Source organism: Grus americana, chromosome 2, assembly GCF_028858705.1.
Source record: "Grus americana isolate bGruAme1 chromosome 2, bGruAme1.mat, whole genome shotgun sequence".
Classification (NCBI taxonomy): Eukaryota; Metazoa; Chordata; class Aves; order Gruiformes; family Gruidae; genus Grus; species Grus americana.
In genome coordinates, this window is record NC_072853.1 from 61,969,259 (window position 1) to 61,994,485 (window position 25,227).

The following is a 25,227-nucleotide window of genomic DNA, read 5'->3' on the forward strand; positions in this document are numbered from 1 at the left end:
TATCAAGTGGAAAAGAGGCTCTGGTGGTCTATCCTTGCTTTTTGTTTGGTGGAGGAGTGGCAGGCGAGCCGATAATTACATTTCTAGTAATGATTTAATCCAGCCACTATAAGCATCATGCTTATGTCAGGTGAATAATATCAAGTCACACATTAGAAGAATCACAAAACAAACAAAACAATCCCCTCTGTTGGTGGAAAATACTTTCATCACCTGCTTAGGAAGAAAAGACTAATTACAGGTAGACATGGCCTTGCTACACCTCTTTTAGAGATGTTACCCAAATTTTGCGTTCTATTTGCTCACCTTTATATGTCCCTGACATAAAACAAAAACTTTGTGTTGAGGGAAATCTAAAAACCCTGCTAGGTATTTCAGGAGCACGTTCAGCAAAACTGTCATGTGCTCAGGCACCAATGTATTTTTCTCTCAAACTCATTTAGCACAGAATACTGGAAAAGCGCCTGACACAGTTCAAAGTAAACACAGGCCTGGCTAACAGACTGGTTTTTGCCTCAAGAAAAAGATTTGAAGTGCTTATAAATTGGAAACCAACAGATTATGTTTCAAATATTTTCTACAACGTTGTAACATAACTAACTAAAAATGATGCACATACCTCATATCCCGAACAAACTGCTATATTTACATAACTGTCACCTGTAATATCAGCAATTGTCAATTGTTAGCATCTGAAAAAAAAATGCAGCATTTTGAACTGAAAACTAAAACTGAAACTTCAAAACTAAAACATACACCTTGCTGTTCTATATCTAATAGGTATAACACATCACGTCTGCAAACATTTTCAGTTCTTGAATCTGTGCACGTCTGCAACATTACCAAATACAATCCACCGACGACAAATTCTGATCTCAAGTAAAAACCCCTTTATTAAGACCAATCCAAAACAGCAATTCTAATACTTTACAGTAACAACTTCAATGCATAATTTAAGAAGATTACTGATTTCTCACATCCTTTTCCTCTGTACATTCCTCCTTCTGTGTACATACTTTACATAGTAGCATCATTACAATTTCCCATTGGGATTACAGTAGAAATAGTTTGAACCACATTTAGTGCAATTTCTTCAATTCAAAGTGATGAACTCCTTCCTCAAAAGCTTCATAAATTTCTTCCATGGCATGTATGCTGCTGCCACAAATCCATGAATGAGAAGTATTTTCTTTAAATTCCAGGCTCCCATTGAATAAGCCATCCAGTTTCAACATGAGAAGTCATCTGATGATCATTAACAATCAAGAAGCTGCACTATATTCTCTAAGCATTTTAAATAGTAGGCATGTAGCTCATTTTCTTCTGGCTGTGGAGTAGCTAAAAGGAAGAAAAAAACAAGATTTGAACTTCTGGTTGTATATAAAGTGATTTTTTTCAAAGATCGTATCAAATGCCTTGCTAGAAATCATGCTATTTTATGATCTTAACCTCTACATTATGAGTAGCAAAACAAGTACTAATACTGTACGTTGCAAAGTCTGGGGTTTTTTGTTTTGTTTTAAAAGACTAGATTTTTTTTAGCAGCTTTCCAAGCCCCTGCTTAGTTGTAACAAACAAAGGTTTGACTATACTATGTTACAATGAGGCCATGCCTTGTTCTTGCCCAAACTTCTCCTGGTGAAAAAATAACAATAGATATGTTGAAAAATTCCCCCACTTGTACTCAGAAGAACCATCTACCATTTTGGCCCAATTATCACTGTAAAGTGATCAAAGCTTTAATAGAGTAGGCTAATTGAGAACCTTAATGCAGGAAAATATAGATGATAACTTACTTCCTATGACTGTACTCTGTAACAATTACAATTGCATAAAATCTTTTATACTCAATATTTTGATCTTTAAATGTTTATTGACTTAAAAAAAATCAATCTTTCAGTCTAGGACTTTATGTTGTAAAGTAGTACATAAATAAATAGGGATCAAAGCTACAAGGTGCTAGTCTGTAAAAGTTGCATATTTCTACCTTGTTGATCCAATGTAATATTTTGAAAAGTCTCTTATCAGTGGTAATTATGCTATAAAGAACAATATAAACTTATCTATTTATTAACACACTATCAGTACATGAAGTGTTGCATTCTGTTATGCTTAATAGTTGACTTAGTAAAGGATGAGTTTGAAACAACAGTACATTGACAAAAATCAATGGATTTGGCTGACAGTATGAAAAGAAACATCATGAGATGTTCTAGCAAAAATACATTTCCTTCTTATTAGGATACTGACAAACAGTGTTCAATCTAGGCAGAAATTTTTGGCACTTCTGTTGTGCAAAATACTACTGGAACTGGGTATTATAAGCCCCCCAACTGATAAACCTATTTGAATACATTTACAGAGCAATTAAAATCAGTAGGAAAACTCATTGGCTTAAAATGAGACATTTACATGTTTTTGCAAGATCAGAGTGATGTGACTAACAACCAATAAACGCATTATTAGTTACTGAAGCTCCAGCTACAGACCAGTGTTTGAACATCTTTCAGAATTAATGCTCTTGAGCTGAAGATAGCAACCTATCATACGGTAACTATTTGAATAATAGTTATGTTCAGTTACTTGTGTAAAAAACTCAAGCCTTTCTGAAAGTCAGCTAACTCATGGTACAGCATTTTAAGACTGGCACAATGATCTGTTCTGATCCCTCCTCCATGTGGCTGAACACATTGAGGTTGAGCACTGTTAAGCAAACTCAATGCTAAATGAACAATTTTTCTTATCGCTAAATTTAAGAATTAACACAGAAGCATACTGTGCACAAAAAAGCATTTTTCTGCAAGAACCATCAGACCTTTTTTACAAACTAACATCAGCAACTACCTGAGGTCTTATTTATAATTTCCTAACCAAGAGGCATTTTTCCTATATCTGTATTTATAAGATGCCTAACCATAAGCTATGTAACTACTCATGATTTTAGAAATAAAAGTATAATTTCAAAAACTTGTAGCACAACATAAACTTATTGTCATCATATAAATTGGAATGTATTAATGATCTACCTCATGGAAAAATACAGAATTGGCATTAGTTGGAAGTAAGACTTACTTTTCTTCACTAAAGAATAAGCCTCATCTATTCTTCTCCTTATTGATGGATTCTTCAAAGTCACTTTTGCCTGTAGCACACACAAACACATAAAATACACTTACTTGACTTTCTTCCCCACATGCTCACAATTTAACAGCAAAGTTTAGAAAATGACAATAATTCAGCAGAACGTGAGATGCAGAAATTTTAGAATTAGCGTATGACTGCATCATCATACAGATTGCATTTATATAAGCAGTCAGAAATCGCAGAGAACAAGCTGCTTCCTTACCATGTTGTTTAACCTCCTAACCTGAGCAGCTATTTATTATTTAAAATAATAAAACAGAACTGCTGCTGCAAACTTTATTTTTATTTAAAGGTTACTGTATGATTTACAGCATAATAAAAGTAACATTACAATTTTTTCAAGTATTTCTCAAATACTAACCTTCTGATAGTTGTGAAGCAAAGCCCAAAGCGAAGCTGCTCCTATTCTCCGAACAGTGCAACTATCACTTTCCAAACAGGCAGACAGTACTGAAACTGCTTTATCTAATGAGAAAAATAAAAAAAACCCAACCCACTCATCTAGAAAATATCATCAAAAGCACACAAATATATTTACACATCTCAGTATTTTGATACTTGGAGGACAATTATTTCTATGACAAGTATTGGTATGGCAGAGGAATTACAGAAACTTTAGTATCAAATTAATTAAATTTAAATACGCTCACAAAATTGGCAGACTACATTGAAAGAAATGTTGAAAAGAATATAGCAAAACAAAACCAAGCAATGCTAAAAAACGAAGCCATCAGTAATAAAACATGCATGTTACAGTCATCTGCTGCGCATAGCAGCTGAGTAAGCCATGAAACTGTTTTATAACTTCCAGTAGCCACAGCTGGAGTCACATCAGGATGAAAATTAAGATGTTTCTATTTTCCTTAGTACTTATTATGTAATGATTTGTAACCAACGAGAAATATTTGCCACCCCACTATTGGTGCCTTAATTTCCTAGCCTTGCTCTGAAGCCAGATTCTTGAAGTCTGCTTGTCCACTTCATAGTAAAAAGTCACACATTATGTAACTGAATAACGTATGCTTAATTAAGGTAGCAAATCAGCAGCTTGGGGACAAAAATGAAAAGAACGGACACTATGGAAAACTTGCTGAGAACTTTCAACAAAGATAGGAGCATTTTCTATGCAATTAAATGGGAGAAAGAAATATGCCTTTTATAAACAACTGAGAAAAAAGTTCTGTTCATGTTGTTACATTAAATATATATGCCATGATCATAACTTTATCATTATCATAAATGTTTTCTGCACATGACAGAACAAAAAATAGTTTGTCTCAACACCCATGACTTGCAGCAGCTAATAAGGTTTTGTCCAACTGAAAGATAGGAACTTCCATGGTAAAAATATTTAAAAAAAAAAATTTCTAAAGTACATTATTTCAAACCGACACAAGGAATCCTGCAACACCACACCCCACCCCACCCCGGAAAAACTGGCTGTTTGAGAAAACTGAAAAAATCCTTTCATTCATAATGTGTTACTATATTCAAATGATTAGTCTCACCATAAATCTTGATTTTTTTAAAACTATTTACTTGCTTTTCCTTTTGCTATGTATTCTTATTTTAATTGTTTTCTGCCAAAATATATGTTTCTATAATTACTTCTACAAAAATACTTTTTATAAAAATGCTTTTCTAAATAACAATATTGAGTTCTTGGTCAGTAACCCAAATTGCAATGAAAATATGGTATTTTGGAAGACACAATATTCTCAGAGTAAAATAGCTTGTATACCCTTTAGATACTTACCATTGGCTAATATCTTTGGTTTATTAGTTGGACTAAAACATATATTATGTAGAATAAGAAGTGCTAGATGTTGGCTGCTCTTGTGTTTGTATTTACACATTTCCACAATCTGGTCTAAAAACCCATTTATCTTCATGATCATCTGCTGTCCATCTTCTCCAAAAGATATGTTCAGTAGCAGCTTTAGCCAAAGAGTAGACACATTACCAGGATTTTTATGACTTCCTTTTGGTAATGAAAGGGACAAAAAGTTCTGCAGGAAGTTACTCTGTGAGAATAAAGAAAAAAGAATGTTAGAATTTATAGTATTCCACGGTTTGTTCACTGCTGTTTGACCTTCCAATCTGTATACTTGACCAAAAACTAGTACTAATGTTTCATTTACATATTTCAGGGAACCCATTATTAGTCAAGGATTTTTGAAAGAATTACATACAAAAAAGAATCCACATATTGGTTAAAAAGTTAATATGGCAAAATACATTTTCTTCTGTAATAATTTATGCAGTGTAGATACCTAAACCACAATGTATTTCTTTAAAGGCTAATTCCCACCACTACATAAGCTTTTTGCTTTGCACTTAGTGTTTCTGCCCAAAAAATAAGCTAAAAGAAATTTAACTGAATCAATGCATTACTTAACCCACGTATTCTTGATTCTTTATTTATTATTGTTTGTGTTATTAGTAAATGTTAAAGTTATCACAGAATCATACAGTATCTCGTGTTGGAAGGGACCCATAACTACCCCATCCCCCTCACTGACAGTCACAGTAATGACCTCTATTTTTGTAAGCTTTGAAGAAAAAGATCTGTGTGTTGATATGGCATACGCTACCGCTTTCCAACCTCAGGGTTTGCCACCACTTTAAGGAGATTCTGAGCAGGTGAAAATCTATTCCCCTGTTGCAAGAGGGAGATGTTCTAACATAACATTCTTGTGATGAAAAAAGTCCTTGACTAAATATTCCCAACCTCACTGACCCTTGACACCACATACAGGCATCTAGTTGAAAGCAAATAATCTAGCATATAAACTCATTATAGTTCTCTTCACATGAATATAATATTGGTAATTTCATTTTCATAGATGGACTTAGTAATTCAGCATTGCTTACATTTATAAAAGCAGAGCTTAGTAGAGCGAATGAAGACCATCACACTAGAGTGAAACTCTGAAGACAGCAAAAATCAAAACAATTCACAGAACAGAACAGCTACCATAGAAAAGATCTCAAACTCGTCGTTTCTATCAAAAAGTTTGAGTATCAGCAGTTTTGTAACTGTATGACCAGATTTTACGTAATTAGCACCATATAAAAATCATATTTCTCCCTGCCTTTTCTAGCAGGTAATTAGGTCCAAGCACAGAACATTGTTAATGTAAATTGAAATTGTTGTAATTATTAAATTACTACAAAAGATCCTAAAAACAAACACATTTTTCATAATTTCTGTCGTGTTAGCTAGTTTTATCATGTCACCACTATAGCTGTTTTCTACATGGTTTGACTTCTTGTCTCAAGGTGTTAAATTTATTTAAATGATCAAAATTAAATTTAAAACAAACAGAATTTTCAAAGAACATTTGATGAAATAGAGTAAGGATCATTCAATATACAAATTAAAAATGGAAAAGACAGTACTTATATTTATATAGTAAGAATAGACTACTACCTAACAGCCAATTACTGACATGTAGGACACCTTCCCTAAGACTATAATTTTTATAAAGATTATATTTCACACCGTATACCTAATGTTTTATACAATGTTTAATTTCTTGTTTATTCACATGCAGTTTGTTCTACTGTATGCTCACTTTCATGATCCAGTAGTGATTGCTATCAATATATATGGGTATTAAGATGTTTACACCCCACTGAAACTGAGAGGTTATAAAAAGCTCTAGCAAAAATTGTGTAGTTCCATATGCTGTTTCTGTCCAGACTATGAATAAGACTGAATTACATGCTGCACTTAGGGAACAGTAGCATAACTAACTGAGGAGATGCACTGGTTTTGATTCTCACAGAAGCATCTCTATATAATAACAAGACACTCCATATTGAAATACAAGGGTTTATTAAAAAGGAAAATGCATCCATCATATTGCTAAAATCAAGAATATTACTTACTTACCTTCTGAATAATGCCTTTGCAGTCATGAGACAGAGCAAGGTTAGAAAGAAGACAAAAGACCACCTGCTGAATTGGGCTGTTATCATTTGACACTTGGGAAGCCAGTTTCAAGATGTTATGCATTAATGAATTGCCAGCTGCACTTCGTGCAGATGGAAGCGATGATTGTCCACTACTGGCCCAACAAAGCGAAGCACAACCTTAAAGAAATGAAAAGTTTATCATACGATAAATGCACATATATATTAACAAAAAACCCCCCAAACCCACAGAAAGAGTGGTCTAACAGCTCAAAGACTGAGATGAGCCTTTTGAAAGGATTGTTTGGTTTTTTTCTTCTTTGAACCACAGTGAAGTCAACAGGACATGCTTTGAATAGAACTGTGCCTCAATGTGACAGTTGACAGAAACAGGTGTCTACTGTTCTAAAATCTAAGAGGCAATTCTGCTGTTAAAGAGAAGACATTGCTCCGTCTCAGAAACTCTCCTTAAAACCCAGAACATTATGTTTAAAGCACTATACAATTATTTGGCATTAGAATCTGCAGAGACCCTCTGAAACCAGTTCGGAAAAAGAGGTCTCTATGAAAGGTTTAATAAGTTTCTTAAAATATTTTTCTGAGAAGTAAAAGCACTGTCTGCATCTGTCATTACCTTGTACAACAGTAGCATGCAAAATCCTATGCTACAGAGCGACAAGCTCAAATTAGTACAGCGGCAGGGAACAACTAAGTTTGTGCACAAATATGCATACATACTTCACAAATATGCGTATATACCTTTTGATTTAGTGGCACTTGCCATCTGCAACAACGCTAACTTCTTACATGGCAAAAGTAAATAAAAATGAGACAGTTTTTAACTGTTACAAACCTCTACATACATTTTTTTGTCTGACAACACTAAGGGGAAGTGGTTAACCAGTTCAGAGTAGGTAAGTTTGGGTCACCTCAAAAGCCATCTATTCTAAACAGAAAGAAAAAACATGATTCATCTAAAACCACTTGCTCTTAACTAGCAAGGAAAATTAAAAATGCAGCCTAGAGTCACTCAGAGTTAAGGAACAAGAAAGACCATCAGAATTTCAGTTTCATTTCCAGCACGTCACAGGATATTACATTTTAATTTTATATCCTGTGGTTGACTAACACATATTTGACCTTTCTTCAGTCCATATTAAAAAAAAAAAGTCTTTATGAAAAAAAAAAAAGCATCACAAGCTCATTTAAGGTCTGGAGATATTAACTTAAAAGAGGGTAAAAAAAGCTCACAGACTGTTCAGTTAATATATTTTAACCATGCTAACTCTTTTATGGTATCTTGACAGGGAGAAATCAACAGATACTTATATGTCTCTTCAAGTTACTAGCAAATCATTATCTGAGTCTATAACCAGGATATGGAATGAGACAAATTCATACTAGAAAGAAGAACAGGCTTCCAGTAGTGGGGATAATTACTCATCAATGGAAATAAAGGGTTTCCGCAAATGAAGAGGAGAATCCTTATGAAAAAGATACAAATACAAGCTACTGAGCCCAATGCATAAATAAATGGAAGAAATTTAATACAGAATTAAATTAGACTATTGAATATTTCAAAACCAGAACGTTCTCAATAAGGGCTGAAGTACAAACTGTATAAAGTACTGACACAGTGTGCTCTGTGAGAGAATTCCTAGAGTAGTATTTCTACAGTACACTATTCAGTTTGGCAGGACTTTCAGTGTAACCTTCAAACATAATGGCTTGAATTAAATGCTCTTTAATCCTTTAATACAATTGTACTCTTGCTAAATCCAACAGACTGAAACAGGATCTGAACAAAAGTCTTGAATCTATTAAAATCAAAACTCTTGATAGACTTTGATGGATCAGTGCTTTTATATTTACTACTTAGAGCAGCAATAAATGTTATTTTCTCTTTATTATGCTTTTCTGTCTTAATTATTCTGGTTAAATATTTTGATGTATTACATCATAGCGTGACTCTTATACCTGCAGGATAGTTTGCAGTGTAGACGCAAAGCAAATGCAGAACTATTTGCATTGAGGAGTCGTCTATTAAAAACCACGGCCAGAGCGAATGCAGAACAGGAACAAGATGAGCTTTGAGTGCTGCCATCTACGAGAACATGAGGAAGAATTTAAACTATTATACTATAAAATACTTTGAAAATTAAATACAAATAGAGTGAGAAAAGCATATTTTTATCTTATTGTGTCCCATCAGTTTGCTTTAAAAGATTGTACACAGAGAACTGACACCCTCATTTCCATCCCAGTCAAAACCAGCACACATGTTTTTATTAGAGACACATGCAAACAAAAGTAAAGATTTATTCATTCCAACTGTGATTGTTCAAGAGTTCCCTATCCTAAAGTTTTATTCTACTTCAAGTAAACTAATTATTGGAACTAAAAAGCATGGAAATAGAAGAGTGCATTTCTACAGAGCAAATAACAGAAAACTTCAGTTATCAACAGCAACCTCCTCCTCTCCTCTAAGCAACTGTCTCTGCAGACTCCTGATCAAAACAAGAAAAATATTCCATGATTATCTGAGATTATGGTACAACCAAGTTATTGGGACCTTAGGGATAACCAAATGGCTTATTCAGGCCCATAATTTGTGTGGTGTTATGTATTCAAAAAAGATGCTAACACATGTCCTCAGTAGGGCTACTTCTGGAAAGTCTGGAAATCTTGTGGTTCCAGCAATGCATTTGCTAAAAGTAACACAAGTTGTATCACAATGCCAAGACAAATTAAACTGTGAAAGAAAAAATGGAAATGTGTGAAAGGTATATCCACAATAAGAAAGAGGAAGAATAGTGATAAGAAAGAAAGAATACAGGAAAGAATGAAAAAAAGTAATGTAGAATTTTTTCCCCCGTGGAAAAAAGAGGTTGGCAGAAGAAATTAAATAGAAAAGAAATTGAAAAGCATAGAGAAAAAGACAAAGAATATGAAATGAAAAGAAGAAATTCAAAACAAGATTCTGAGCAAGAAAAATTATGAAAAGCAAAAAAAACCCATCCCAAACCCAAAACCAAAATCAAGATGAAACCAAAACTGTGCTTTTCAGGATTAGTGGAATTTAACTCAAAGAAAAGTAACTGGTAAATTATTATTTAAGGTTTGTTGTTTGTTGTTTTTTCTTTCAGAAAGGGAAAGAAAAAAAGGAGAGAGGAATAAGGAGAGGAAAGATGTGAAGTGTATCTCTTGCGTGCCTTTCTTGTGGCATCATGCTTTTCTCCACATCCATTTTTCACATTATATGCTTTGAAAACTGGAATTATTGATTTAAGCAAAGCAGAAGTGTGTATAAAGGATGATAGGCATCTGAAACCTTTGGAAGATGATGTTTCAATGTGAACATTGAGTTCCTAATGCATGTATGAAATATTCTTAGGAGGTGGGAATAATAATAATATTTGCAGTGTTTCTTGCCATTATCAAGCTTAAATTTAGCCAGCTTGAAAATAATTTCAAAGTAGAAAAAAAATTATCTTCATTCACTAACTGAATGTGCTCATATTATTTCAATATAAGAATACTTACTTTGCATTCTTCATTCTGAAAGAGGCAGTTTCTGAGGAGCTGCATAGAACGCCGTAACTGCTTGATAAGGTTTTCCTCCTATCCAGAGAAAAATATTTGAAGATCATCAACATAAGACCAGAATTAATTTTGTACAAGGAAGAAAGAGATTTCAAAGGACAGGTACAAATCTAAGGCATCAACATTCAGGTCACATCTCTTCAACAGAGTTTCCTTCTGATCTCAGGTAGGATTAATCTCAGCTAGCTTTAAACATGTATACTAAAGACATTTATAAAAAGTCACTTGGAGTCATCCTCATCTCTCTTTATAACCCACAGATACTATTTTCTAGGAGCGCTAATCTGGGTAAATGCAGAGACCTGCAATGTGGAGCTCCATTTCTCTTACAACTAATGAAGAACGGGGGGGAACACTTTCTAGGTATTTGTTCCATCCTAAAGCAGACATCTAAAACAAGTCAAATGAATCACTACCTAGAAGCACCTATTTTTCTTCCTTGGATAAAAACAAGGATAAACTATCTCTGTCTTGCAGATCTCTTACATTTGGTCAGACCAATCCATCCTTATATTCTCAGTGTCTTAGTTCCCTATCCTTAATAACAGGAATAGTTTCCAACTTGATAAGAATATTACAAAGATAAATACAGACCTTTGGACAGTGGGGTACTATAGAATAAATAAACAAAATACCTATCTTCATGATAGTGCTGTGACATTAAAAGACTAATGATGGCTGACCTCACTTCTGTATGGTTGACATACTAAACCACGTGTGAAAGACGATCAAATTCCACTAAGTTTGTTCACCACAGGAGACTATTTCTGTTTTACCAAGGATAAAGGAACAAAAATGTGAAATAGGATTCATGCTTAATCTTGGGCAATGTAAAGCAACAATGCTCGCTTATAAATCATATCATGTACAGTTGACGACATTTAGAGATGAAGTAAAAGTCTAGCTCAAAAAAGGTAATGAAAGTCAGGTGTAGTAGATGAAAGAAATACACAAGTCATCATCACAAACACACTTTGAGTGGCTTGTCTCATTTTTAACTAAATAAAATGCTAACTCTAGTAAGTTCCTTCAAGAACTTCTATATGTATTAATGTATTTAATAAATACAAATAGCACTAAATCCCATAAAATGCCACAAGCAACAACTTATTCTTAACGTGTAAACTTGTAGGAGGTTGAAAAAGTTATGGATTATGTTGATGGCACTGTTTTTATTTGTTTATTTATTTTAGGATATCTTGATTTTAATAAGGTCCTCTTTGAGTGGCTTTTTTTTTTTTTGAAAGCTTGGCTATTTGTTAATACTTTTCATGCCCTTGGTTAGCATGACTGTAATTATTGTAAAAGAAAAGGAATCTCAGGTACTTCGGTTGCCCTGAGAATGAAGCTAGATCAAACACATTTTTCCCCAACAGAAAAGAAAGTTAAGAAAAGAACCTCTGATAACTTCGCTTTGAGAGCTGTGCCTCGAAGTAGGCTGAGGGGCAGTTTTGTGAATAATCAGCTAAATCTGACTGTGAAAGCAATGTCTCAGTTTCACCTCACGTGAAACTAGATTGCTTGTTGTTATGCATTACATATAATGTACAGCATGCTTACATACGATGTAGCAACCTACATTCCCAGCTCAGCCAGGAAATCGGCCACAAAGTCTTTTGCAAAAATCTCTTTCAAAGAATTCTTAATTAAACATAAACAATCTTTCTGACCTTTCTCAGAGGCTCCTTTCCTTCAATTTCTTTCAAGTTTTAAATTCCTTGTACGTTTAGCAGAGGAGTAAATGTACCCAGTTTCCCCCTTCTCAACCCAAGAAATATAAAGAACCAGCTGACTTCAACCTCACTGACCATAATCAGGGCAGGAGACCTTTCAGCCTCCACCCCTTGAAGAAGGGATAATAAATGTGTTGAGGAGATCTCAAGAAAAAATATTGTAGCCTTCAAATGTCAGGGTCAAACTCAAATTCTTTTAAGAGCTCACAGTTATAAAACACAGTTCCACACTCTCACAAATCAAGGCTAATGTTGGTTTGTGCCAATGCGTCACAGAAAAATACTACTGAGCTCAAACAATGCAGAAATACCCTGCAGGAAGATGTTTTCTGCAATTTCTGCTTTATGTAGGAGTGGACAAGATACCAAACTTGACAGCAGAAGTTGTGTCTGTATTTTAATAATTCTTAGATGAAAATGCTAGAAAACAAGCAGATCGCAACAAAAGTCTTATGAAACTGTTGTATGATGGTAAGAAACAATCTATATCTAGATGTGGTAAGGAAGAGCTGGGTGATATGAGAGTCTGGAACAACTGGAAGGGAGGTTAAAACAAGGCTAAACAAAGAAATTGTGAATGGAAAGAAGAAACTAGGAGTACAGGCAGTGGAAGGAGCCCAAGAATGAGGTAAAAAAACCTCAAAGAACGTTAAAGCCAGGAACAATTGAGTCTGATGACAAGAGACAAAGACATCCAGACCAAGCACACAGGAGGACAGAAAAAGAGAATTAGAATTAGAAGCCAGATAATATGAGAAGGTAGAGAATAAAAAACTGTGACTTGCATGTGCAAGCAGAGTGGAACTGGTTTTGGGGTGGGAGAGAGAATGACTGGTATAGGAACAGAAAAAAATAAAATGGCTGGCATTGATTGAGAGACACTGAGAAAGAAAACCTGAGAAACAGAAAAATTATTGTTGTGGAAACAAGATCGGGAAAAATTAGCTGCATCGGATAGGGCCATGACGTCAAGGCTGAAAGTCCAACTATGTTTGAAAACAACACAGTACTCTTAGATATTATTGTAGGCTAAATAAATATCATAAACTGCGAGCACTGACGGGGGACCAACAGATGAATGCATATGTGTGTGAATGTCCAAAACTGAACTTTTGAACTTTCAATCAGAAGCCTGTTAGTTGCTGGCTTCAACCAGAATGGGGTAGTTGCTAATTGTGATAACCTGGACTAAAAGTGGGAAGTCCTGAACCCTCCAGTTAATGAAAAGACATGAGACAGACCCACTAATTCAGAGGCTGATCATGTGTTGTACTTTGCATATAGATTGTTCAGAGTAGGTAAACAGGAGCTTAGAGTTCTGGAAAGAAAACCTGGTGGCAAAAAATAATTGTTCCTGAAAAGAAAGAGTCTCTGAAAGAAAGAAATGGGCCCAAAAAGAACAATGTGAAGATCCTGGACAGAGCAATGATCCTGCAAGTGGGAGAAGATCCTGGATACCAGAGAGTTGCATGACAACAAACATCAGTGCACTCCCAGGGGTTTTGGCCAGTAACACCCAAAATTGGTAACTGAGCAGGTGTAAAGCACAAACTGATGTGATTTTCTGCCTGACTTTCCTGAACCGGCAATCACCTCTGTGGTGGAAAAGGAAGTTGAGACCTTGTGAACATAACTCTGGGTGGGAGAGCAAGTGTGTGAGATAATCAAGTTGGTAAAAGATTTAAAATCATTGAATCTTAAAGTAGACCCAGTATCCAGACCCACTACAAGTTGTCATTTACTCAGTCTCACCCATGACAGATACCAACAGTATCCATCTCAAGAAAAAAAAAAAAAAAGAAAACCACACAAAAACAAACAAAAAAGAACTGGAAAGTATCTTATGTCAGTCTTTTGTTTTTTATAGTTACCTTTTTTTTCTGTGCTTTCCCAGGCTTCAAGGAATCCAAATTCAGCTGTGCATGAATATGCTTCATGTTTTCTATGCAGCTGTCTATCAGGTCAACTGGAAGACAAAAAATATTAACATTTTGAAGTTCATTCAGAATCAAAAATATAAAATATCTTTCCTGTAATGACCTTGATTACTGTTTCCTCCTGCACTGAGATTTAAGGATTTAGATGTCCAAATTCTGTGAGTTCATAATATATTATCTTCTTGATATCAGAAGTAACTAACAATCTCAAGAAGCAAGAATACATTTGAATCCTTGCAACAGTCCTGTGAGAGGAATGCCCAAAGGAAGGACTGATAAGATGGAGAGGGGAGGATGATTTGGGAGGAAGAGGATAGCAACTCATAACTCTTCAGGGCATCTTCAACAACACTGCCTAGAAGACAAGCTTGAAGAGGTTAGGGCATGCATTCACCTTACCCAACTCTTCTTTAACAGCAGCAGATTCGCTGCATCTGAGGTGAGACAAAGGAAAGCAAACGTTCAAGTAATTCAAGTGCAAAATGTTGAGTTACGCTCTCTTCCTGGGATCTAGAGTCTTTAATTTATTACAAGATCATAGGCTCATGGGATAATTTGAGTTGGAAGAGATAGTCATATAGTCCAACTTCCTGCTCAAAGCAGATCAGGCAAGGTTTACCTGCGGCCTTATCCAGTTGGGTCCTGAAAATGTCCGAAGACAGAGACTGCACAATATATCTAGCCAACCTGATCCACTGCTTGACTGCCTTCAATGGGGAAACATTTTTTTTTTTACAGCCAGTCTGACTCTCACACTTCAATTTACATCCATTCTCTCTCATCCTGCACTGATGTGAAAAACCTGCCTATGCCTTCTTCAAAACCTCATAGGTACAAAGTGGCTACTATTAGGTCCTATGAAAACCTTCTTTTCTCCAGGGTGAACAAGGCCAGTTCCCTCAGCCTCTTTTCTAAGCAGAGGTGGACACAACAACCCTGCTGGCCCCCTGCTGAACTTGCTCCAGTTTGTTGATGTCTTTCTTCTACTGGGTCAAAAACTGGATGCATTATTCTAGATTTGGTTTAACAAGTGCTAAGTAGAGGAAAGATAATCCTTTCCCCTCGATATACTATGTTCCTGTTAATACAGCCCAGGATGCTGTTAGTCTTCTCACATCCAGCTTGCTGCCTACCAAGGCCTCAAGGTCCTTTTCAGCTGCCTAGTCAGCCTGTACTGCTGTCAGGGGTTGTTGTAAAGGTGCAGGACTTTGCATTTTTATCTTAAAAAGTAGTCCTTAAGAGCTGAACAGGTCATGTTAGAGCTACAGATATCTTCAGAACATTGATTTGAACCCCAGAACTTCCTTCCTCTTCTCTAGGATTTGTGTTGCATCACAGCAACGATGACTTGAAGGCTGCTCTAGCACAGAATGTGATGCACTTCATGCACCGGTAGTGCCTTCACAGGAAGTCAGGTCTTAGATGATCTAGTGGGTGTTCAACAGAAGAACCCGGATTGAAGCAAGGGCTGAGCAGACCACCAATACACTGGGAAAGAGCAGAAAGTAGGTATATACCATAGGATGTGAAGTTGAGTTTTCTGCCACTATTAGGATCAGACACTGAACAGCTACATCTAGGCTATTTCAGTGTAGAGTAGGTTTAAGGACCGTACAAACCAACACAGAGATGCAAGTAACAAGAAAGCACCCAAGACAAACTGTACTTGGGCTGATGAGCAGGTATTAAATGCATGATACATGACATATGCAAATTAACCAGTGTCCCCTGTATTTTAGTGGGCACAAAAAGCCTTTGATTAGCTTTTTACTTTTGTTTTACCACTGTAAAAACCGTAGGCAGGTTTTGCAAGGGGAGAAGGTCCTACTTAAACTGTAAAATGGGAAGAAACAAACAAAGAGGCAGGGGAGAACAAAGCTCAGAAAAATAAGTCTCCTCGTCTCTAGGTACAGCCAGAACTGAGAACACAGGGTATACGTTCACCTACAAACATGCATTGGCATTGCATGAAACATGAAATGGAAGATAATGCCAGTGCAAAATGTCCAGTTTCAAATGTATGAATATGACACTGGCTCACAGGTCTCTTCTCACTAACACAGATCCGTGATTTCACCGCAAAATTTTAGACTGGCTACAGCATAATATTTAATCTATAGCTGAAAACTTGAATTATTAATAAGCTTTCTCTGTAAAAAATCTGCAAAAAATGCCACTGAAAACTAAGTCTTTTATTTTGACAGAAAACATTATGATTTAAAAAATACATAAAACACCCGCAAGCATTTGATTTAACATACATTTTGAAATGCTCACCTTCCAAAGCACATTTCTGGGCATTTTTACTGACAGCTAACAGAGACAGCAATGCATTTGTAGCAACTTCTTTCAGCACATCCTTCGAAGACTTTCTTTCACAGACCTACATATAATGCAATTTCATTATCAAAATGAAAAAATAACCATATTAAAAATAGTATTCATATCTATAAATATGTTGTCATAGTCTATATTTTCATTTGGATGATTCATCACGATATTCCTATCCAGAGTTCTCCCTCTCTACATTCATGTTTACAGTCTGTCTGCATTCAAGTGCTTAATTATTTTTTTCTAATTACAATGTTTAAAAAAGAAAAAAAATTTTTTTTTTTTTCTCCTAAGCCCACTCCTCTTACTCTTTTCTTAACATTCTACCTTCCCAAAGCCTAGATTCCCAGCCCTGGCATTTCAGACCTTTCCTATATTCAGGCTTGCTATTGCAGACAATCCACTGACATGCTTTTAGTGCAATCTCACTTTCCTTCAACACAATGATGAAGAGGACACATTAAATATCAGTGAAATTCTTTAGAATAAAAATATCACTGACACATGGATAATTTTTTTAGATTAGAGAAAAATGGTAGTTTGTCTTATTTTTGTGAGGCCTTTGTGAGCATCACTGTATTTCTAATAACATAAATACAATCTCTGTGCTTTCAAAGGAATATTTATTTGGAGTCATATAACAAGATAGTTGAAAGACGTGGAGCTGTCTGTGCTTTACATATTATCCACTAGAGAATTTTGTTCATCTAGCAATTTTCCCTAAAATATAATTCTAATACTGACATCCAATAGAATGGAAAATGGTATGTATTGTAATCAGAAGAATATAGTAAAATAAGAACTGTTGCTGGATCATAGTAGAAAGAAAAGCATATCTTAAAATTAGTAAAAAATACAGCATCTTAAGAAAAACTTATACTTCAGACAGAAATCTCTTGAGTACCTAGCCACAGGACCTCATATGTTACACCTGTACATACACCACATATATCAGCCTTTTATTGGCTTCAGTCCTCTAGCTAGTAATTGCCTAAAAAATTTTCTAAATGTTAAAATGCAATAAAATATCAATGTATGCTCTAGGATTATCACTTATAGAAGTGATCAGTGTAACTAGGAGAGAAAAGGTCAAGAGATGAAGATTAGTAAGTTAATAACTTAAAAAAATAACTTAAAAAAGCAACAAAAAACCCCTATCAAAACAAAAAACACCCACAAAAACCAGAACAATGCAAACCCAAACAAAAAAAACCCCAAAAAACCAACACCCCTGCCCAATTAGGCAGGGCCTAATTTTCAGACTTTATGTATGGATTATGGTTTTCTTATTACTTTTACTTCTGATGTTGAAAATGTGTATACAAGGGTTAAAGTTTACATATACAAAAGCACCAAAACATTTCAAAGTCAGCATGTGCATTTAACAAATTGGTTGTATGCAATAATGCATACTAATTTAGGACCTAGGCTGCTAATATTCACACCTGCAGACTTGGTCCTAAGTTAGCATTTGCCATTGCATATCACATCTGTAGATTTTATGTAATTAGGATGATTAATGGAGATGAGTGTTTGAAAATTCTCTCTCACAGCCTTTTCTATGTTAGTCAATTACTTGCTTGAGTGCTTTTCTTGAAGAAAGATCATATTTAAATCTTTTAGGTTGTGTGGTTTTGGTTTGTGGTTTTTTTGGTTTTTTTTTTAAATAGCTTACTTTACATCCTATGGGCTCCTCTTTCAGCTGCCTCTCAATGACCATGGGGGTGGGAAGTTAATAAATATAGGTACTCTGCTCTAAAAAACTAAAGCTGTTTCTTTCCTAATTTTGGGTTGGGGTTTTTTTTGAGATCATAGCAGCTATATCCCTTTCAAGTATTATAAAGCCCCAGAGAGCACAGGTTATCTTTTGAGCTCTTTTATGAACAAAATGCAGTGTCCATCTATAGCTCTGAACCATTAAAGAGCACGTTAAAAGACAGTATCTCTCATGATACTCAAACTATGTCACAGTGTATGATGTACTTTCATTGGCCTGGCTGCAGTTAATTCTTCATTGTATAGACTTTTTCTGCTGTCACCATAAGACTCGTCACTTTTTGCTGGAAAGATTGGTAATCAGCTACGTATACTTCCACAAAAACAGAGGAATGTGATTTACAACACAACATGTCTTTATCTGACATACTTTCATGCAATTGCATTTTTTGTGCCACAGTCAGTTTTAGGCACATACATAAGCATTAAATATAAAAACCTAACGGGATATTTAGCAATTTATGGGATTTCAGTGAAGTGCCCCTGTTTTGCTGTCAAAGTCTCTGAAAACCATGTCCTCACAGGAAAACTTTATGCACTGAAGGTATCTGAAATTAACTGCCAAAGTGATAGGGTATTCTAGTTTTAGGGGCCTATACAGTGATGCCAAGAAGGATCCTCTTAGGAAGTTTCTCCTCCCTAAAAGACACCAGGTTCTCAGTGTACAGAACGCTATGCCCCAGTAAATGCTATACAGCCACAGTGGTGCAACACAGCAGCAAAGGAACACAGGTTATGTGACAGATGTTAGCTAGATCAGGACAAGTGTTGGTAGGACTGAGGTTACGCTACAAGAATTCAGCAACCGTAGGAAGGAAGGAGATGAAGTGATACTAAGATAGCACTATTTTGGTCATGCCATCCAATATGCACTAATATGTGTTGAAAAAATAATGTTTTACATAGCAAAATAGTACTAAATATGATTCTTACAAAAAAATAATTACAAGACACTGACTCCAGAACATCAGAAATCATAAGCTGCATTATATTATATGAAATGTGCATCTCAGACAAACACTACACTTCTAATTATGGATCACTATTATGGTTACAGTGACAAACTGCACATAATTAAAGGACAATGAGTATATAGATAAAAAATCAATTTGTGAAAGCAAATAAATTAGACACAAATTTCACATATAAGTTTTCTTATTACTAAGTAATATCAGATATTTTAACAGTCTGTAAATAAGTGAAGGATGTAAGTATAAAGGAGGTGAAGAAATCATTTAGAAGAGTATATAAAAGTATAAATAAGAATAATGAGAACACATTAAGACACAACTTTCAGAACAGGTATCTAGAAAAAAACATCTTGTCATCAATACATATCATGTCGGGCAACAAGATCCTAAAAGAATTAGTGAAAATACACTACCTGGCCAACTTAAAACTATGTTGGAAAAAACAGTGCAACAACACTCTTCTTACGCTATCAGGGAATGAACTAGACAGCTCAGTGATTCATTTTGTTTCACAATTTTTACGAAGCCAGCTGTTAAGAACCACAATGCTGTCATTTACATTGGGGATAACTACGTCTCAAATGTTAAAAATCGCATTGCATTACAAAAGCAGAAAAAAACATGTATCAGTGTGGCCAAACATACTCTACCTATGTATCATCTTCTCTACATAAGATTTCATACCATGTTGTTGCAACATAATTGCCTTGCAAGGCACTTCCTAGAAGTTGCTTCTTTGCAATTGTTTATTAATTTATTGCTTATTAAATGAATTTCAAAAATGAGTGCAATAGTTGTCTCAAATTAAAGATGTCTTGGTTTATAACTGTATAGATTTTTTTATTAGGTAACTATATTCCTTTTTAACAAAATACAAAAATGCAAAAGCATATCCTGCAGTCATATCGTTAAATTTCAAATACCTGAATAATTAATGCAGTAAGTTGAGTTACTGATGCCTGGCATCTTTCAACACGATCCAGAAGAAAGCTAATAGTTGGATTCTGACATACACCCTCTTTATCTTGGAGCTGTCGTCTTCCTTCTTCATTCAAAAGGACAGAGAGGAACTGTAAACTAGCCATATATAAAGCAGGATATGTGGTTGACAGATGAATATAATCACAAATAGTATCTGAAAGGATAAACAGCAAAATAGAAATTTTTATATTTCATTCTGAATACAGCTTAAATGCTTCAGAAATCAGAAAGACTTATCAAAGAAAGAGTGTGAGCCAAGAAGCAGCTATAACTGTACATTGCACAAGGAATTCTACAAATTCTATGCATTTAACAAGTTTTTAAAAGTCTAAGAAAGAAAAGTCTGAGTTTTATAGGTTTGAATGAATTAATTGCTCTGCACTAATTTTACTATAAAACAAAAAAAAAGCAATTTTCATTTGCTAAATCACTCATTTGACAATTTTCTGAACTCTCCTCCCTTTATTCAACAGCTTACATTATAATACCAACAGTACCCATCAGCTGCTTTATGTGCAATTGGATTTGGATTCACCAGATCACTTAACATGCACCTAGCTGAAATCACAAGCTTGAGTGGACTATGCTCATGCTTCAGTATCGAAACATGTCAGAGAATCTTGGTGACCAAGAGCCTTGACTAATGAAGGAATAATTAAAAACCAAACAAAATCCTGTAAAATAATCTTGAATTCCCCTATCTCTTATCTCCCATCAAAACTTTGCTTTCCTTTTATGTAAGATATAAAAAAAAAAAGCAAAAAAATGAAGTGCTAAGGGATCATTTCAGGCTCTGCTCAAAGGTGTCATATTTGGTTAAGGTTTACAACTAGAATCACTAACACATATATGCAAACAAACCTTGTGAATTTATCTGGCAATTCAAAAGTTAATCTGATAAGAGTTATAAAATCCGATTAAGGGAAAAAGTCAGTCAAGCTCTGGACACATTTCGTTTCCATTCTGGATACGTCATTGGTAATTAATAGCATCTAAACAGGAATGCCCCTCTTTTCTATTTATTTATTTAACTTATTAGTTGCTAGGTTAAAACCCATCCAAGAATAGTTATTACCAATTATTGCTGTACAATGATTTGCAAGGGCTGCTGCCACAGATGGAAAAGATATTTGGCCACTCTTCCACAACAATGTAGTTAGAAAGTTGTAAAAGTCTACCCATGTCTCATGAAGTACAGTTGTTAACTCGGTATCTGAAAAGATAATACAAAAAAACCAACAACAAAAAAAACCAACATCAAGCCACATGTGCACAAACCTGGATAGCTAAGCCTGAGAACAAGTGTCAATTTAAATGAAAGCGGTATGTAAATGAAGACCTGCCTCTGGCTATAACTGGAAACAAAGCACCTCATTACCTAACCCATCTGTGGGGCGAATGGCGAGAATCATGAAGGTATTTCCCAAGAAAGGTTTCAACAGTTCATCCTGGAGTACAAGCTGAGAGTCCACCAATAAACATGATTTCAGAAGCCTGGACACAGATGACAAGTATTGAAGTAGTAATAGTACCTGTTAAATATTTTTAAAAAGATATGAAATCAAGCCATATATTTGCACCTTCCACTTTTTTTTTTTAATTTAAATACTCACATTACCTCAACTGATTCATAACATTTTGAATTAATATACACCACTTAAAAGAAGTAATAGGATATAAATAAAAAATTGTTCTCCTAATTTTTACTGTAGAAGATTAAACAAATTCCTAGTCTGGAAACACATGTGCATAATCAATTTTCTAGTGACAAAGAATAAAGTTCCTTGTGAGAAAGTCATGAATCTCATTGTATGTACAGCATTGTATTCTCTGGAAGCTCACAAAGAAAAACATGAAAATGGTCATTAATATTGACAAATATATGTGAATTTCCTGAGAACAGAAGCTCAATTTGAAGCTTTAGGGAAAAAAAAAAAAATATTCCTGACCTGGTTATTTATTTATTCTCACAAGATTTCTGAAGAAACACGCTGTCTTAATAACCTGTGTATCTTTCTTCAAAGTAAATCTGAATGCAGAGCAGCAGAAGCTTTAAAATGGTGCTGTGCCATGAACATAATGTGTTCTAAATGTTATAGACAGAGTTAAATTTGATACAAAAGTAGTCCCATTAGCACTAATCCTATATGCTTTGCACACATCAAAATTAGTTGAACTAATGAGAACTATGTAAGTGTCTGCAGGATTGGAGACTGCAAAGCAGCCAGGTTTGTTGCAGAAAATAAATATGAAACATGTCAGTAACTTCAATACCATACAGAGAAATGCTATTACATGATTTCTGTACCTGCTAAGCTCAATTTGTATTTTTAAAACACAGTTGGTTTTCAATTTGATGGTTGTAGATATAGTTTGAACACAGGAAGTAATTGTTCTGTGTTGAATATAACATGGTTTGTTTTCTCTTAAACCTTGTCAAAAGCACAGATTCACATGAATGTAGCCTATATCAGTGTGTCTGGACTATGTTAATGAACATTGATTATGCAAACATTATTAATTTCATAATTTAAAAAAGTTTGAAAGTAGCAAATGCTTCTCTAACCTGAGCTTTTACATGTTCTATATGACATGGATGACCCAATGGAGCTTTCAGTTCCAAGATACATCTCTCAACCAGATGCGCACTTACAAGACTAAAATAAAAGTTGGTTAGAGATATACTTAAATAATTAAACATTCTATTAACTTAACATTCCATACAAGAGAACATTTTAAATAAACAGAATAAAAACAAATTATGAAGAACTAGCTTAAAATATGGGGGTTTAGCAGTAACTCTAGTGCAATGGCAACTATAGCAGCAGTAAGTCGTTTCAAAATAGTTAGACTAACATAAATTCCAATGGCTGTTACTGCACTGGTAAAAATTGTTTGTTTATATTTGATTGCTTATTTTCTTTACCATAGAAGAATAAACAGCTCTTTAATAATATAAACTGTATTCAAACAAGGGCTGGGGTTTTTTTCCATTAATTGCAGTGTGAAGAGCAACTACAAAAGCTCTTGAAAACCTTAAAAAAAACCTGAACTAATTTTCATGCTTCACTTCACAACTTCCAAACACGTTCTACAGATGAAAGAATTTGTTACAATGCAAATGGAAACAAAGAATACAATCTGAAGACTATTTTGAAGTGGTTCCTTTTTTAAAAAAGAAACAAAACACTAGGGTCTATCATCCAACACTTTCCCAAATCTGGCAAGCATTATTTACTCTCTTTTAGCATGACAGCCGTTGGCTCATCCTCAAAATATTGCACACAATTCAAAGAAGAAAATCATAAAGTGAACTGAAATGATCTGCAATTCTGAATACCTGACTATATCATATACTGTTCTACTAAAGAAAAAAAAAAGTTAAAAAATTACACCTCCAAAAAGGATGACTAAATGGCCATTTAGACAAAAACCCTGAAACATTACGAGAGGGACACAGTAGTCACGTAGATGACAGACATCAAAAATGGAATCACCAATATGGCTACCTTTTCTGTGGAAAAAAGAAATAAACCAAATTCTTTTCTTTTGTTGACTGTATTTTTTTAAAAAAGGCACTTTTTAACACTTCAGAAGCAAGAAGTGATCAATATATTTAACAGTTTTGTAAGAAATGCTAGTAGATCTCATTTCACACTTTTCACCTCTATTGCTACACCTTGTTTGTAGTTCAGCAGTTATTGATCTCATACCTGCTGAGAGCTGTTAGCAAATGTGCTTGTTGAAGAGCAATTCCAGTATCTTTTGGTGTGACAACCAGCAGATTGTGCAGAAGACTGCAAACAGCTGACAAAAGGGCAGGTGTGACTACAGCATGCTGTTTAGACAGAGTAGCAGACATGGGAGAATCATGTTGACTTGGAGATTCTGTTGTGGTTGTATCACTTTGACCTAGAATGTGTTTAATAAAGAAAAAGAAAAGGAAAAATCTCAAAAGATTCATTATAGCAGTTACATAAAACAAGTTGCTTTTGCTTTTTCATAAAATATCCAAGTTCCCTCTACATTTAAAACAGTATATTCTGGAACGAGAGGGGAAAAAACAAAAAACAACCACCAAGAATACAGATACAGGAAAAGTGTTTTTAAAAACAGTTCTGAAATAAAATGTTCCTTCTGCAAGACACTAATAATTGTTAAAGATAAATGGTAAATTTGGAAAGATATAAGTTTTCATTTCTTTCCTTAACAGAAAAATATTTTAGATTTTTAGATCTTTCTACATACATAATTTTATAGGGTTTTTTACATTATATAAATTTTTATCTGTCTGCATATAAAGAGAATTATATATACACCTGTGCATGTGTGCGCATGCATGTGTGAGCATGTATGCATATGACGGCTTTACCAAAATTGAATGTTTTGAAAGGGCGACTAGATGACAGGAATAGAACCTAAGCCTTGAGTTACATTTCAAGCAGTATCAACCATTTTCACTTACTTCTGTCAAATGTATTTCATTTTAAAGGAAGTGTTTCATGTTTGTCTTCTAAAACAACCACTAGGAGCATCAATGGTGATTGTTCCAGCAATACACAACCTTTATATTCATGTAGAAATACTGGAATATGCGCAGGCTAATACATCGTATTTGTCATTATGTACACAAAGTTTGACCTACCTTGTGCCATAAGCCTATCTACTACAGTTTCGGGAATAAAACTGGTTGAATTTGTTGGCAGTATTGCCTGAAGCTCAGTAACACTCCCCAGTGATGGTGATGCAGACCGAATCTAAAAAGACACAAAAAGGAAACTAGTTGATTACAGCTTTTATAGAGCAGACTTGTATTGATATTTTGCTTGGGGA

The 25,227-nt window shown here is 34.7% G+C and overlaps 1 protein-coding gene across 4 annotated transcripts in view; it reads right to left on the minus strand.

Annotated features, from left to right (window-relative positions):
• Nucleotides 1–877: 877 nt before the first annotated feature.
• RTTN (rotatin) overlaps nt 878–25,227 on the minus strand; it is an 85,235-nt gene continuing 60,885 nt past the window's right edge. For 3 of the 4 annotated variants that reach the window (XM_054817477.1, XM_054817476.1, XM_054817475.1), the window contains 15 exons: nt 25,040–25,151; nt 24,108–24,306; nt 22,961–23,051; nt 21,773–21,926; nt 21,470–21,607; nt 20,337–20,548; nt 16,613–16,718; nt 14,270–14,364; nt 10,606–10,683; nt 9,040–9,166; nt 7,043–7,242; nt 4,901–5,168; nt 3,506–3,609; nt 3,073–3,142; nt 878–1,338 (listed from right to left, as the gene is read on the minus strand). In XM_054817477.1, the coding sequence (XP_054673452.1) occupies nt 1,256–1,338; nt 3,073–3,142; nt 3,506–3,609; nt 4,901–5,168; nt 7,043–7,242; nt 9,040–9,166; nt 10,606–10,683; nt 14,270–14,364; nt 16,613–16,718; nt 20,337–20,548; nt 21,470–21,607; nt 21,773–21,926; nt 22,961–23,051; nt 24,108–24,306; nt 25,040–25,151 (2,037 nt within the window). In that variant the 3' untranslated portion in view covers nt 878–1,255. Of the gene's footprint in view, nt 1,339–3,072; nt 3,143–3,505; nt 3,610–4,900; nt 5,169–5,578; nt 6,150–7,042; nt 7,243–9,039; nt 9,167–10,605; nt 10,684–14,269; nt 14,365–16,612; nt 16,719–20,336; nt 20,549–21,469; nt 21,608–21,772; nt 21,927–22,960; nt 23,052–24,107; nt 24,307–25,039; nt 25,152–25,227 lie in introns of those variants that run through there. The other variant, XM_054817478.1, reaches the window with a different exon arrangement.